This window comes from Melanaphis sacchari, unplaced genomic scaffold (genome assembly GCF_002803265.2).
Source record: "Melanaphis sacchari strain LSU unplaced genomic scaffold, SCAv2.0 Contig47_pilon_pilon, whole genome shotgun sequence".
Lineage (NCBI taxonomy): Eukaryota > Metazoa > Arthropoda > Insecta > Hemiptera > Aphididae > Melanaphis > Melanaphis sacchari.
The window spans coordinates 60,158-73,434 of record NW_020271320.1 but is presented as its reverse complement, the minus strand read 5'-3'; the positions used below and the strand labels follow the sequence as shown (position 1 = coordinate 73,434).

Below are 13,277 nucleotides of genomic sequence, written 5' to 3'. Positions count from 1 at the left end.
TACCTACTCATAAGTGTAGTAAACGCAACCCTTAGTCCATACGACAATAATATTATACCTAATCACTATATTATGACAACTATTCCGACGAGGTGTATCTATTGTCCAAAACTTATGGATAAAGTTATTAGAGATATTTACTTACGATCTGAAGGGCAAACGGTACTGCGCGCCGCTCGGTAGTTGTAACCGCGACCGCAGTCGTCGACGTATATTATATTATTACAAAATATAGGTTTATGATATTCTGACACGTGTTGACATTGAAACGCTGTTTGATCTTGATCGGTTAATAAGAATAATATTATGTCATGGCTCATAATAGTAATATATGCATACGACGACGTGACGCTCGTGTGATAATAATAATCGATGTAGGTACGTCTCTACTAGTTAAATAGTATATTATATTATATAATATTATAGTGGGTATTATTAAATTATTTATAATCGAATAAAATTACATAATCTAAGTATCATTTTTTGTGATATATTGATAATTTTTTGATTGTCGAATACTATTTGAAAACAAAAAGATTTCCTTGATTCAATTCTTTCATATTGTCTACAGAAAGTAATTAAAGGCTTATAACTAGCGTGCATAATACCTAAATCTCTTTGTACTGGTATTCATAGTAAATATATTTACTATAAGACCTTTTTATTATAATAATGATCAAAATAATAAGACTAATATATAATGTATTTTTAAACACGAATAACGTTTAAAATGTAATTTTTAGTCCCAAAATCAAGTTGTTCACATCTATAGCACATACTATACAAATACATAATTTATGCCCAAGTGCATATCGTACGTTAATACGTTATAAAAATGTTTAGTAATAAGGATTTTTTTTCTGAAAAAACCATAAATGTCTGTCTTTTTCCACATGAGTGGCATGACTTCTATGTTCAATATTTTTGAACTGATGCCAAATTATATCCAAGATTAGTAAAAGGTTTTTTTTTAATGAATTTCCGTTAGGAATTATAAAATAAGAATTTAAACTACAAGTTAATTTTTTTCGAGTTTTCATCAAATAATTATTACATAATAATTATATAATAATTATTACATATAATTTGAATAGATTTCGAATTATTTTAGTCAAATGTATGAATAATGTCTTTGACTGACGATTAATAGACGTTGACAAAAATAAAAAATATGTTTTTAATCGCATAACCGAAAATCAAATTATGTCGTGTATTTAGGATATAGGTACCTATTGATAAATAAAGTAGGTATTCAAATATGGGTATCACCTGCAGTACGTGAGAATTAGTGGGCTATACAGGTAAATATACCTATTTAATAACTGGATAGTTTTAACAACACGACGAGGAACTTAACATGATGAAAATACAATTTACATATGGCTCAAAATAATAACCCGTCAAATTAAAAAAAAATTGAGATTTGTAACTATTGTACTTTATAACGTAAAAGTAGCTCTCAATGTAGAAAAGGTTAAGAACCACCGAATTAGACACACGCCGTATAAAAAAATCATGCAGCGATTTTAAGGTAACATGGTATGGATAAAGTATGTGAACTATGTTATATTTATGACTAGTATGGGTAGCATACGGCTGAATAGTAAAACCAGTTTGACTGTATTTTGTGCGTTGCCGCCATTTGCTAAATGTCAACTTTATCGTATTTTTAAACGAGTAGGATGAACTCATTTTCACGGTTGATATTCGTTGATTTCAAAAAGTAAATTATATTTGCAAATAATTATACTATTCTTAAATTACCTAGTAAAATACTTTTTCAAATACGTTTTGAATACCGAATGAATGCGTTTTTTTAATCAAAAGAATGTATAGACGATGCTGACCGAACGAATAAGCACATCACTCGATTCGTTCTATTGCGGAAAGTTGAAGTAATCTTAAAAGTTTAAATACTCGTAGAAAGATATAGGTGATAAAATAAAAAAATCCTGGAAAAAAGTTAGTTGGATTTCTACTACAAGTATATCTATTTCCGTATTTATATAGTTTGATAAAAAAATATGCTCAATTTTTTTTTAAACCACAAAATCCTCGTTAGGGTTCTTGACCAGTCAAAAGGTGCTCTTTGGAGGGGGAGGCATTTATTTTATGTCCTATATACTTACACGCTATAAGTATATAAAATTATTTTTATTCATAATGAATAATCAGTGTTTCAATGACTATATAAAAGTCACTACGTAGATATTTAAACATTTTCACAAGCCAAGAAACAGGGCAAACCTGTACCGTAAAACCGCCACTGATTAGTGATTCTAATACTTTATAAAATACTTTGTTAAAATATAGAGTATATAGATTTACAGGGAACTGTGTGAATCATTCTGTACCACAATAAAGCATTTACGCGGCATGTCCTGTACGGCCATCAAGTAATATAATACAATAACGAGATTTAAATTAAATTCACCGGCACATTCAATTATCGTCGAGCACTCGAGTTACTATGTAAACGTATCATGATCGCCTGACCTGTGGGATGTAGCAAGTTTTTTATTTTACCCCGTGCATCCGGGTTTTTACGCACTTCTATAATAACGGCATAGTGACGTAGTGAAACCCACATAAAATAAAGATTTGCGAATATACAGTATACACATAGAAACGCGAAAGCGGTTTTACGAGTCACTTGTGACGTCAACACCGGTTTCGAGTTCAAGTTTACACACTCGTCGTGTTCGCTTAGACGAATCCGTAAAGAAAATAATTACATTTACATAACTGCAACTGCAGACAAACGCAAAATGCGTGCACGCGAACAATAAAATTAGCATATATTTGAGACACACTAAGCACGTGTTGTAGACAGTATTTATAGTACTAAATAAGTTTTTGGTGATTTCACTGTACATTTTTGTGACTCCCGCGAGGTGCTCATTACTGTTCTTAATATTCAAGACTCGACACAACAGTGAAGTCTGTCATACGTATTTGATCCCACCAATAAAAGCAAAATATAGCCTTGTTTTCATCCAAAATATTTTAACGTAAAACAACATTTGCGTAGGATACACGCATCGCTAGTTATTAACATTTACCATTGATAAACAACTATATAAATACCTATATATACCTATGCATATTACGTTATATATATCATCCTAGAACTTGATGAAAAATTGTGTCCGAACTAAAAAATACAATTAAATTTCCATATAACGAACTTCTATAAAAAAAAAAAAAACTTTTGGTTAACGATATATTATTTCCTTGAACAAAATTAATTTAATTCTATTTAACGAATTTTTTTATTTTTATTTTATTTTTGTTCACAAGATTTTGTAATAATATTATGTACATAAATCTTTTAGAAGCCTATAACACAACCGATGACTATCGATCACGTGTTATCCCTAAAACCGTTATCGGTCTGGATTAGTCGGTCATTAGTCTACTAAATGGTAACTATGAAATTAACGAAAAATCAACGGTGTTCATTATTTTATCAAACGTGTTTTAGCCATAATATAACTGACTTACTACTCGTCTCCCCTCACTAGTTCACCGTAGATGTGGAAACAAAGCCGTTTCAATTCAACTATTTAATATTATGATAATAGGTACACTATAATATTATTGCATCGATCGGGTGTTGTGACATAATGACTTGACTATGCGGAAACGGTTAATATTTGTATACATATTGAAAATGTTACATGGTTAATAATATTATAATTTATAAGAGATAAAGCAAGCCCCGGCAATTATTTTTTTCCTCGTATATAGAAACACCCATATAGTTATTCACTCGTCAGAGGTTTAATTTAATTTATATTATTATTGTTTATTAGTCACTGTATTTTTAACTGAGCTGTCAGCGATGGCCTTCCCAGGCGCAAACGGTTTGACCAACAGGCAACAACACACATTTACAATATTATTCACCTGCCTAGGTTATTATAATAGTATAATAAAAAATATTATTATACATAATACATAAATGTACCTACTACGTCGCATTATTATTGACGCACCGACCACCGATAGCACAACCGCAGACATTCCGAGTACATTTCATACACTATGATAGCTATTATAATATTATTCGAGCGATGTTGTGATTCTATTTGTGACCGCGGTCACCGTGAACCAAACCTATGTACATAGTCGAAACGAGCAAAGTTCACGAATAATCTCTTAGGAGTGTATTTTAAGTATATTTTATCCGTTTCGATGACAACATTACTCCTCCGTCAATTCCCTTTAAAATCGAGTCCGTTGGTCCTGCGGCAGCATCCCTCTGAATGTAAAACCTTCGGTTTGAAAACGGTGTGATATCCAATTCACAATAATTTCGAATTTTGTCCCAAATAACCTTTTTGAGCAATAACAATATTTTTTTTGAAATATTTTCAAAATATAACTGTTATTAGAAACCCTGAAATATTGATAATTTCCAAGTATTCACTGTGGAGTTGCAAATAATTACCAATCGTCAAGTGCTTGTATTGTCTTCTAAAATAGTCGAAAATGTTAAATTCGGGCTTTTGAACCAATAAATTACAGCAATGCGTCCGTAGTACTTGGAACCATTTTTTTCACTTACTGCGGTAAATTGTTACGACAAATTTACAATACACAACTAGATTAGATGGATAGTAGATACAGTATTTAAAGAATTTAGAGTGTATCGACATACATGTAATTTCATAAATAATATTGTTTAAAATTTTTATTTCAATAAGGTTTATAGTATAATGTAATATAAGTATGTTAAAATTAATAGTCATAATACGTTATTTCATTTCAACCTAGAAAACAAAAAGTTTTTTTTGAAAAAAATATTTATATTTGAATTGTATACAGTTAATATGATTAAAAATAGTATGATATAATTTGTGTTTATAAAATTTACTTTGATTGGAAAAATTAAAAAATAATTATATACTACCGTTCATTATTACAGCATGCCAGCGTATCTTTATATCTATAGGTAATATATAATATATATAGTGCAAAGTACTACTTCGACAATAAACGTTGTTGCCGTCATCTAATAACAATTACGACTAGAAATAGTTATTTAATTTTCGTAATGTATAATAGTTATTAACTATAGGTAGTTTATTTATAAAAAAAATAAAGAATATTTGCAATTTATTTAAGCCTTAAAATTAAAATATGTTATGAATATAGATATTTTTATTCGTTATTAAATCATGTTTTTATTCATAACTGCAATAGTTATGATAGGAAAAATTCTTCATTAAAGACTGTATAGACATTGATTAAATATAATCAATGATATAGGTAAGATACTTAGGAAGGTATCATGACTTTATAAATATAAACATATGTATATAGGTATATTACTTAATATTTTATATTGTTTATCCAATCAATGTTACCTAGGTACAATTATTTTCTTTTCTTAAACTCTGAGCAGGGCGATGAATGTATATTAATTTTACAGTATTGTGAATTTTTTTTTAATTTTTCAGTATTTTCTTTAATTATTTAGTAAACGTTTAATTTATTATAAAACCCCTCATAAGTTATAATTATAACTATATAAAAATATTAAAAAACATTATTTTTTTATATGAGTGCATTTGAAGTTAAAAATGTGTAAGCTATTTTGTAGTTGGAAATTCATAAACTAATTTCATATCTAAGATTTGAAAATTTAATAGAAGATTCCTCATAAATAGTTTATATTAACTAGGTATTTATTTTGTTTTACGATAAGGTGGTATTTACTCAAGCATTAATTACAATAATAATTTAATATTAATAATATATTAAATACAATGCTGAGTCTTCGTTTAGAATAGTTTTTCGACACTGACGTTCGTATGACAATGATCGATGTAAATACGTCTCGACTAATTAAACAGTGTACTATATAGTTTATTATATAACATTATACAGTGGGTATTATTAAATTATTTATATTCAAATACGAGTACAGTAACTCCTCGTTTAATGTCGAGGTTAGGTTCGTGAAAAACATAGCGTTAACCGAAAAAACGTTAAGTGAAACACTTTTTACATACACTTTATTATAATGGGTTACTTTTAATAAATTACGATATATGTATGTATTATTATAGTTATTATAACTGGATGATTTAATTATTTTATTCATACATTATTAATTGTTTGTATTAAATTACATATTATACCAAAGTTAATGAAAACTTATCATTAGATTAACATACATATTTACAATTCATTTCTTGAAAAATGATTCTATTGTTGACTGTTTTGCTACATTTTTTTATCATGATACAGTTTTTGAAACGCTCAAAACCTAACATTAAATTCAATATTATGAGACTGTTTACCATTTTCTTCTTTTAATTTAATAAATAATGATTTAGTTTTAAACTGAATAATACTTAAATTCACTAACACTCGACATTGATTTTGGTTCTCGATCCACAAATAAAACATGTTTTCCATATGCTCCATTAGAAGATTTCGGATTCGATTAATTTTATCCGAATTAATAATTGATGAATTTTAGATACTTGCATTAGTTTTTTCAGCATTGGTTTTGATAATTCGGACGGTAATTGATGTAAGACAATAATGATTAGCAATGTCCACTACTCGCTCACCGGATTCAAAACGTTTTATGATGTCAATTTTTGTAAAGAGAGTTATAGTTTCCCGATTTTTTTTAATATTTTCGACTATAGGCGAACCTGGACGTTTTGTTGTCATATTAATTTATTGATTAACAAATACTATGCAACACTAAAATAATTCATAATTATACATACAGCATAAAACAGACAGAAAAAGTGTCGTTGAACAACTGATTATCAATAAAGTGATAAAAGATTACGGAGTCCATAAAACTTAAGATAAATAAAAATTGTACCCTCGTTTGATAGATATGTCAATAAAAACCATAACATTATTTAGGTACATATTATCTGGTAAAGGTCGACGACATTAAATTACATATTTATATATGAAATATATATAAATATAAACACATGTATTATGTATTACAAACGACGTTATACTGAAAACGTTGCAGTGTTAAACGAAACATAAGGACTTAAACGTCTACGACGCAATAGCGAAACAGCACTAAATGAGGCAAAGTTAAACGAGAACTTACTGTATAATGAATAATGATTTATCATTAAATTTAAATTTAACGCATTTATTACAGTGTCCCATTCGATAACAATTTTACAATAAAGCTCACCTCATTTTAAATATTTTTTTTACTCATTTTATTTATTAAATATTATTATCAATTGATTGAGTTCTATAGTTCTCTATCTAATGACATTTATCTATACTTAATTTTATTTTTTGCATTTTTATACCGATTTGAATTGATTTAGAAATCAATGCAGATGTCTTAAAAAATGTTGGAATATAAACATTTGTATTTGTATTTATTGTCTACTGTTGTTATATTATTACATGTTGATGTATTCTTTGTTCGATTAAAAACTAATTTATACAAAATAAAACAAATGATTAATAAAAAAAAATAATGCACATAAATTATAATAATAAATATGGAATTTTTGTTTCATAAGATCACAACACAAGGTTGGTCATATACATATAAGCACAAGTTCGATATTAGCTTCGGACCATGTAGCTTGATGGATTTTATTGGCTGTTGAGTAGAAGGGGGGTAGGATACCTTGATGAGTAAAAATTATCGATTCACAATCTACATACTATAAACCATCAGAACACAGCGTCAATTTAAAAATTAAACTGTAAATACATTCCGAACGATTGTAATGGAAAATAAATTTAAAAATCAGTACATAATAATTATTGTATAAACTATATAATATGTTAAGTATTCTAACTCAGTTAATGTAGTACAGACTTTTAGTCAATATGATTGTTGGAATAATTTCTGTAATCAAATAACAAACATAACATGTAATACAATTAAAAATTATAGTACTGTAACTATTTAATATGGGTATAAGGTGCACTATATTTTATGATTTGTAAGCAGTTTTAATTCAGATTTGTACAATAATTACCACCGCAATACAATAAAGCCTTTAGCGTACCTTCGTGATACCTCTATAATTTTTGTTAATCAATTATGCAAGCAGCTGTAGACTTGGACTTAGTATATGTATCAATCTAATCAATTAGTTTTTTTTTTTTTATGACAGCTAATTTTAACTTATACTTAAATTGGATTTAAAAAGCCTAAAAAACGATAAAAATAATAAAATACATTTTCGATGCATTGGTGCACTTAAAAATGATAAATATTTTTTTATAGGCACGCAGTTGTGCAAACTATAAAAAAACAATGTTTTGACTTTTAACGTTTACAACACTTTTTTATCTTAACTAAACCAACAATATTACAAAAACAATACTTATAAATTGTAAGTTATTATAAATTGCCATATTGCGACGCACATCGTTATTGCTTTTCATTGTTTTATGCATCCAACCTTGTTAAATACTTTTCTTTATACCAATATATACTACAATATGTTATGATAATTATTTGGGGCGGTGCCTTAAAATATGTACTTAATCTCTTAAGAGTACAACAAAATAACATGATTCGTCTATTTTTAAAGAAAGACAATTTTATAGGATCCACATAATCAAACTATCCTTAAAAAAATAACTATAATGTTTGCATATAAAAAATCTAATTTATTCTTTATTAAATAAAATGATAAACTCATGAGTGGAAATAGAATATTAAATATTAAAGTGATATACACTAACATAAGTTTTGGTCAAAAATTCATTTATTATCTTGGTCTCGTTAATTTTAACCACTTTTTAATTAATATACAATATATATATATATATATATATTCTTAATATTAAGAAATATATAAATAATGTTTTTTTTTTTTAATGAATTGAGTCAGTGTATAATTTTTTATAATTCGTTTGTAATTACTATAATAAATCTAAACTAAACTATTTGTGCTTACTAATTACTATATTATATTTAAAATATTTTTTTTTATACGTTTAATAGTTTAATCTCATGTGCATAATTTAACTCCCTACACTACCAAAAGCTCAGCTTAAAAGTGTAGGAAGTTTTTGTTATTTTAATTAATACTTTGTTATATTGTGTTAATTTAATAATAATAATAATTTAAAAAATTACGTATAAAAGATATATTAATAAAAAAAAGTCCATTGTCCTCTTATAAGCTTTGTGAGACTTTAAAACATAAAATTTCGATCGCTGACCGCGATCACATCGAAACATTGTAAAATATAATATGCGTTTAAATAATAATAGATAGACCATGGTATGCAGACGCGTTCAGTTAGATAAATTCGATCGGAACAATGTAGAGTATCCTTAAAGTAAATAAGTAGTATGTAGAGTAACCTAATCTAACCTCCTTTGTATGGAGACTATTAAGTGGTTCAATAATTAAGTTCTACATATTGTAGAACGATTGAGCATCCGGGTACTAAAAAAAATCGGATCACATGAATTACTTTTAATATATTTCTGGACAAACCAACGTTTTAAAATATGCACCTTTAACAAAAATGATGTAGCTATGCAAGACAACAATGTTTCTCATTAGAATAAATCTACTACATTTACCCACATTTTACCACTTAAAGTTTCTCTATTAGTTATATTTTATTGTATATTTAAGTAAATAATTGTTATTATTTAACTAAAAGCCGTTCGGTGTTTAAAATTTCAAATACATAAATATATCACGTGGAACATTTTTAAAATTCGATCGCATTTCTACCCGGTTGTGTTAATATTATGATGTGCAAGTATCAATAAACAATATTTTATATTATTATTTCGTGAACATTACGTGTCATATAATATGACATACGATGACAACTGTAGTATTATTAGGCATATATTACGCGCTCGACTTGCGCTACTACATATTTTAATATAGGTACTTGAAACGTATTTGATGATGCACCTGATGTAAGCAGTTATATTAGTATACTACCTACCTATCCAGCAATCATTCGAACGCGATTATGTTGTAAGTAGGAATTGTTTTCTACGTTCATAAAATTTTTTCATGTTCACGTATTTTATAAATCGTATGAGGAAAAAAATACTGTACTCAATTTTATTGTCGAGCATATATTGTTGTAAGTAGGATAGACAAGTATTATATAATATAATATTATTACACGTATAACAAGAATGACTGTTGTCAGCGTTGTTATAACATAAAACGGTTAGAATTTTAAGTAAGTACTAGCTGAAGGTACTATTATACGTATACTCAACGGTTTTAGATGTTTTAAAAGTTATTATAACCTAAAAACTAATCGAATTTTGTTTACCTCCATTCATAATAGGTACCTAGAGGCTAGAAATATTAGTGTCTTACAATCATTTATTATGTTATTAACAAATAATACGGCTGAAAAGGTTGACTTTTTCTTGTTATACGCTGATATATCATATCATTATAAAAATTACGGTTATAACTACTTAAAAAGTTGTATAGTTATGTTTAAGAAAATACAACTAATTTTTATAGTAGATAATTACTGTTTAGATATATATATATATATAACGGTCTCAATTACAGCGGATTTTGTTTGCACATACATATAATCTGTATCTGTGTATTGTTTATTGATACTTAAATTATAGTAGGTATAGAGTTTGTATATAATACAAAAAAAATCAATTAATTCGATGCTAAGAAAGGGTTTCAATAATAATCCTTAAAAGTTATATTAGAATATAATTATTATAACTTTTAAAACCTTTATAAAATAGAATTTACATATTTTCTTTGATCATCGTAAATTAGTTTACAAAAACTAGTTTGCACACTTTTTAAAATGTCCGGTTTATTAAAGCATGGATCTGTTTGCACACAAACTGTTATATAAGTAACCACTCGTATACGCTTATACGCATTTATTATCTGTATTTCATCAAATACAAAATAATAATTCATAATGACGGGAGTATAAAAAATAATAATCCCGAAGTAGGTAAATTAATTCAATATAACAGTTTACCGTGTTTGACACCATAAGAAATATAGATAATATATTTTGCAAATTTATTAGCTTTTATACCATCTCTGTCAGATTATATTTCCCGGATTATGTTTTTCTAGCATATATTATGTATTGTCCGTAAAACCAAATGATGAACAATTAAGGAAAACGAATGAAGCTGAAACTTTTTATAGGCATTTTAATAATGAAAATATATTTTTATAAAATGTGCGCAAACAAGTTATAAAAATGTAGCTAATATAAGTTGTTATTGTAGTAAGGGTACAAAAAACTAGGACCGCTTGTAAACTAATAACTAATTTCATGTCAGCCAAACAGTATATAGGTACACATCATTTTTAATGATGAAAAACACTTATTATCTGAATCGTATTTCGAATAACTATAATAGATAATACAGGTAATATTGCCTATTGGATTGAACGATGAAGTATAGTAATATGTTTTCTTCATAATTTTATAACTTTTAGCCATTTATGATTTGCATGTATTGCACGTAGTAAAAATATATTATACATTATTTGCAAATATGATGACATCGCAGAATTACATGATAAATAATAAATTTGTTTAATTTGTTTCCAGGTTTGATATCGTTGATGCTAATTGGCATTTCCGCGCTCGTTTTGGGTACGCTAATTGCCATATTCGATCCATTTCAACTAATACTCAAATGGGTAAGTGACGACAATCCACAGTCGACGGTTTTAAGATACATATGTTATTTTAAGAACTTTTTGATCGTATAATTTTAAGTAAAACAATACAGTATAATATATTTCACACGTTTTAGTAAAAAAAATTGCTGTTTATCAAACGTGCTAAATCGTCCGTCACTGTATTATGGAAGAGAAATATTATATTATTATTTTCATAGTTCAATTCGCTATGTGTCTGCTGTACAAAGACACCAATAAGTATACTGTATATACCTAGCATATGTTAAACTCTCTCAGTACTCGTATTCAGTAGACTGGTAGTATTTTGAACTTTGATAGTAGAATTATATTAATTCCAGTTAAAGTAAAATGTCTGTCTACCTGCTTATATCAATATACCTATATCAAGATTTTTCCACAGTGCAAGAAATTTTTATTATTTGTGATATTTTTTTGTACTTAGATTGTACTTATACGTATATACTTTTTAAATAGTGTTTTATGGCAATACAAACGTCTTTTTTCGAATGAACGTCATCATTTTATGTTGGTTCATGGTTGTTAATTAGATGACTTTTTTAAAAATTTCAACTCGTAAAAATCAAAATACGAATTGGTAAAGTTTTTAAGTTACTTAAATTTGTGTACTAAGATTAATTTATACAATAGCTTAAAATCTATGAGGCTATGATGATTTAAGAATTTTAATAGTTAATATATTAATTTATTCATTAATAACTTATAATTTATAAAAAATGTCTTAGTTAATAAATACTATATGATCCAATATATTAGTTATTAATCCATTTTTAAGGATTATTAAATCCTAAGCATACATATATAACGTATACTTTAAGATCTATGACATTGTATTTATACTTAAACATTTTAGTGTTTTTATTAAATATCCTGATGATTAGAAGTCTCTGGTAGGTACCCAAACGCGTTTAAAATTTCACATATACAATCGCTAAAGGAATCAAATGCGTCTTGTCGACTTGGCGATTTGTTAAGGTCAAATTAATCTCCAAATATATTATATTATTATATTATAAATAATATTATAATGATCTCCATAGGTTTATGCATACGTCATGACTTATGACGTGTAGTATTTAGATATAGAGGCAAGACGTGGATCATATAATAATTAGGCACGATGGATAAATTTCGTTCAGCCAATTTAAAAATCATCTATAGATGCGTCACATATAAATAGTTAATAAAGAAAAAAGCCTCTACCTCTGTTTAGTAATTTTTAAAAATATCGTATACGCATCTACATACCTCCGCCGTCGTTGAGACAAACATGTTTTTCAGTTTTTTTTAAAAATATTTCTTGTTGCACATCCGGAGATAATAGTGACGACCGCAACCGCGACCGTGACGTGGATAATACCTGTTCTCCAGCCACTTTTATTCACCGGGGTTTTCCGATGTGTTGTTCGAGAGCCCGCGTCATAATATGGGTATAACTGCCTATAAAACAGTTTATTATAAGTTTATCAGTGGAACGAAGCAAAACAAAATAATGACAGCATTAATAGGCTTTTTTGACGTAGTTGTTGTTACGATGTGAATGTTCTTCGCATTATTGAGTACTAGGTAGGTACTTATTATTTTGCGATTTGT

General features: G+C 27.4%; 1 protein-coding gene across 1 annotated transcript in view; it reads left to right on the top strand.

The window, feature by feature from the left end:
• The window catches only part of LOC112598318 (scavenger receptor class B member 1-like), a 77,143-nt gene that overhangs the window by 49,116 nt on the left and 14,750 nt on the right, over positions 1-13,277 (top strand). Inside the window, exon 2 of the mRNA XM_025344726.1 lies at positions 11,572-11,663. Within this exon, the coding sequence (XP_025200511.1) occupies positions 11,572-11,663 (92 nt within the window). The remainder of the gene's footprint in view (positions 1-11,571; positions 11,664-13,277) is intronic.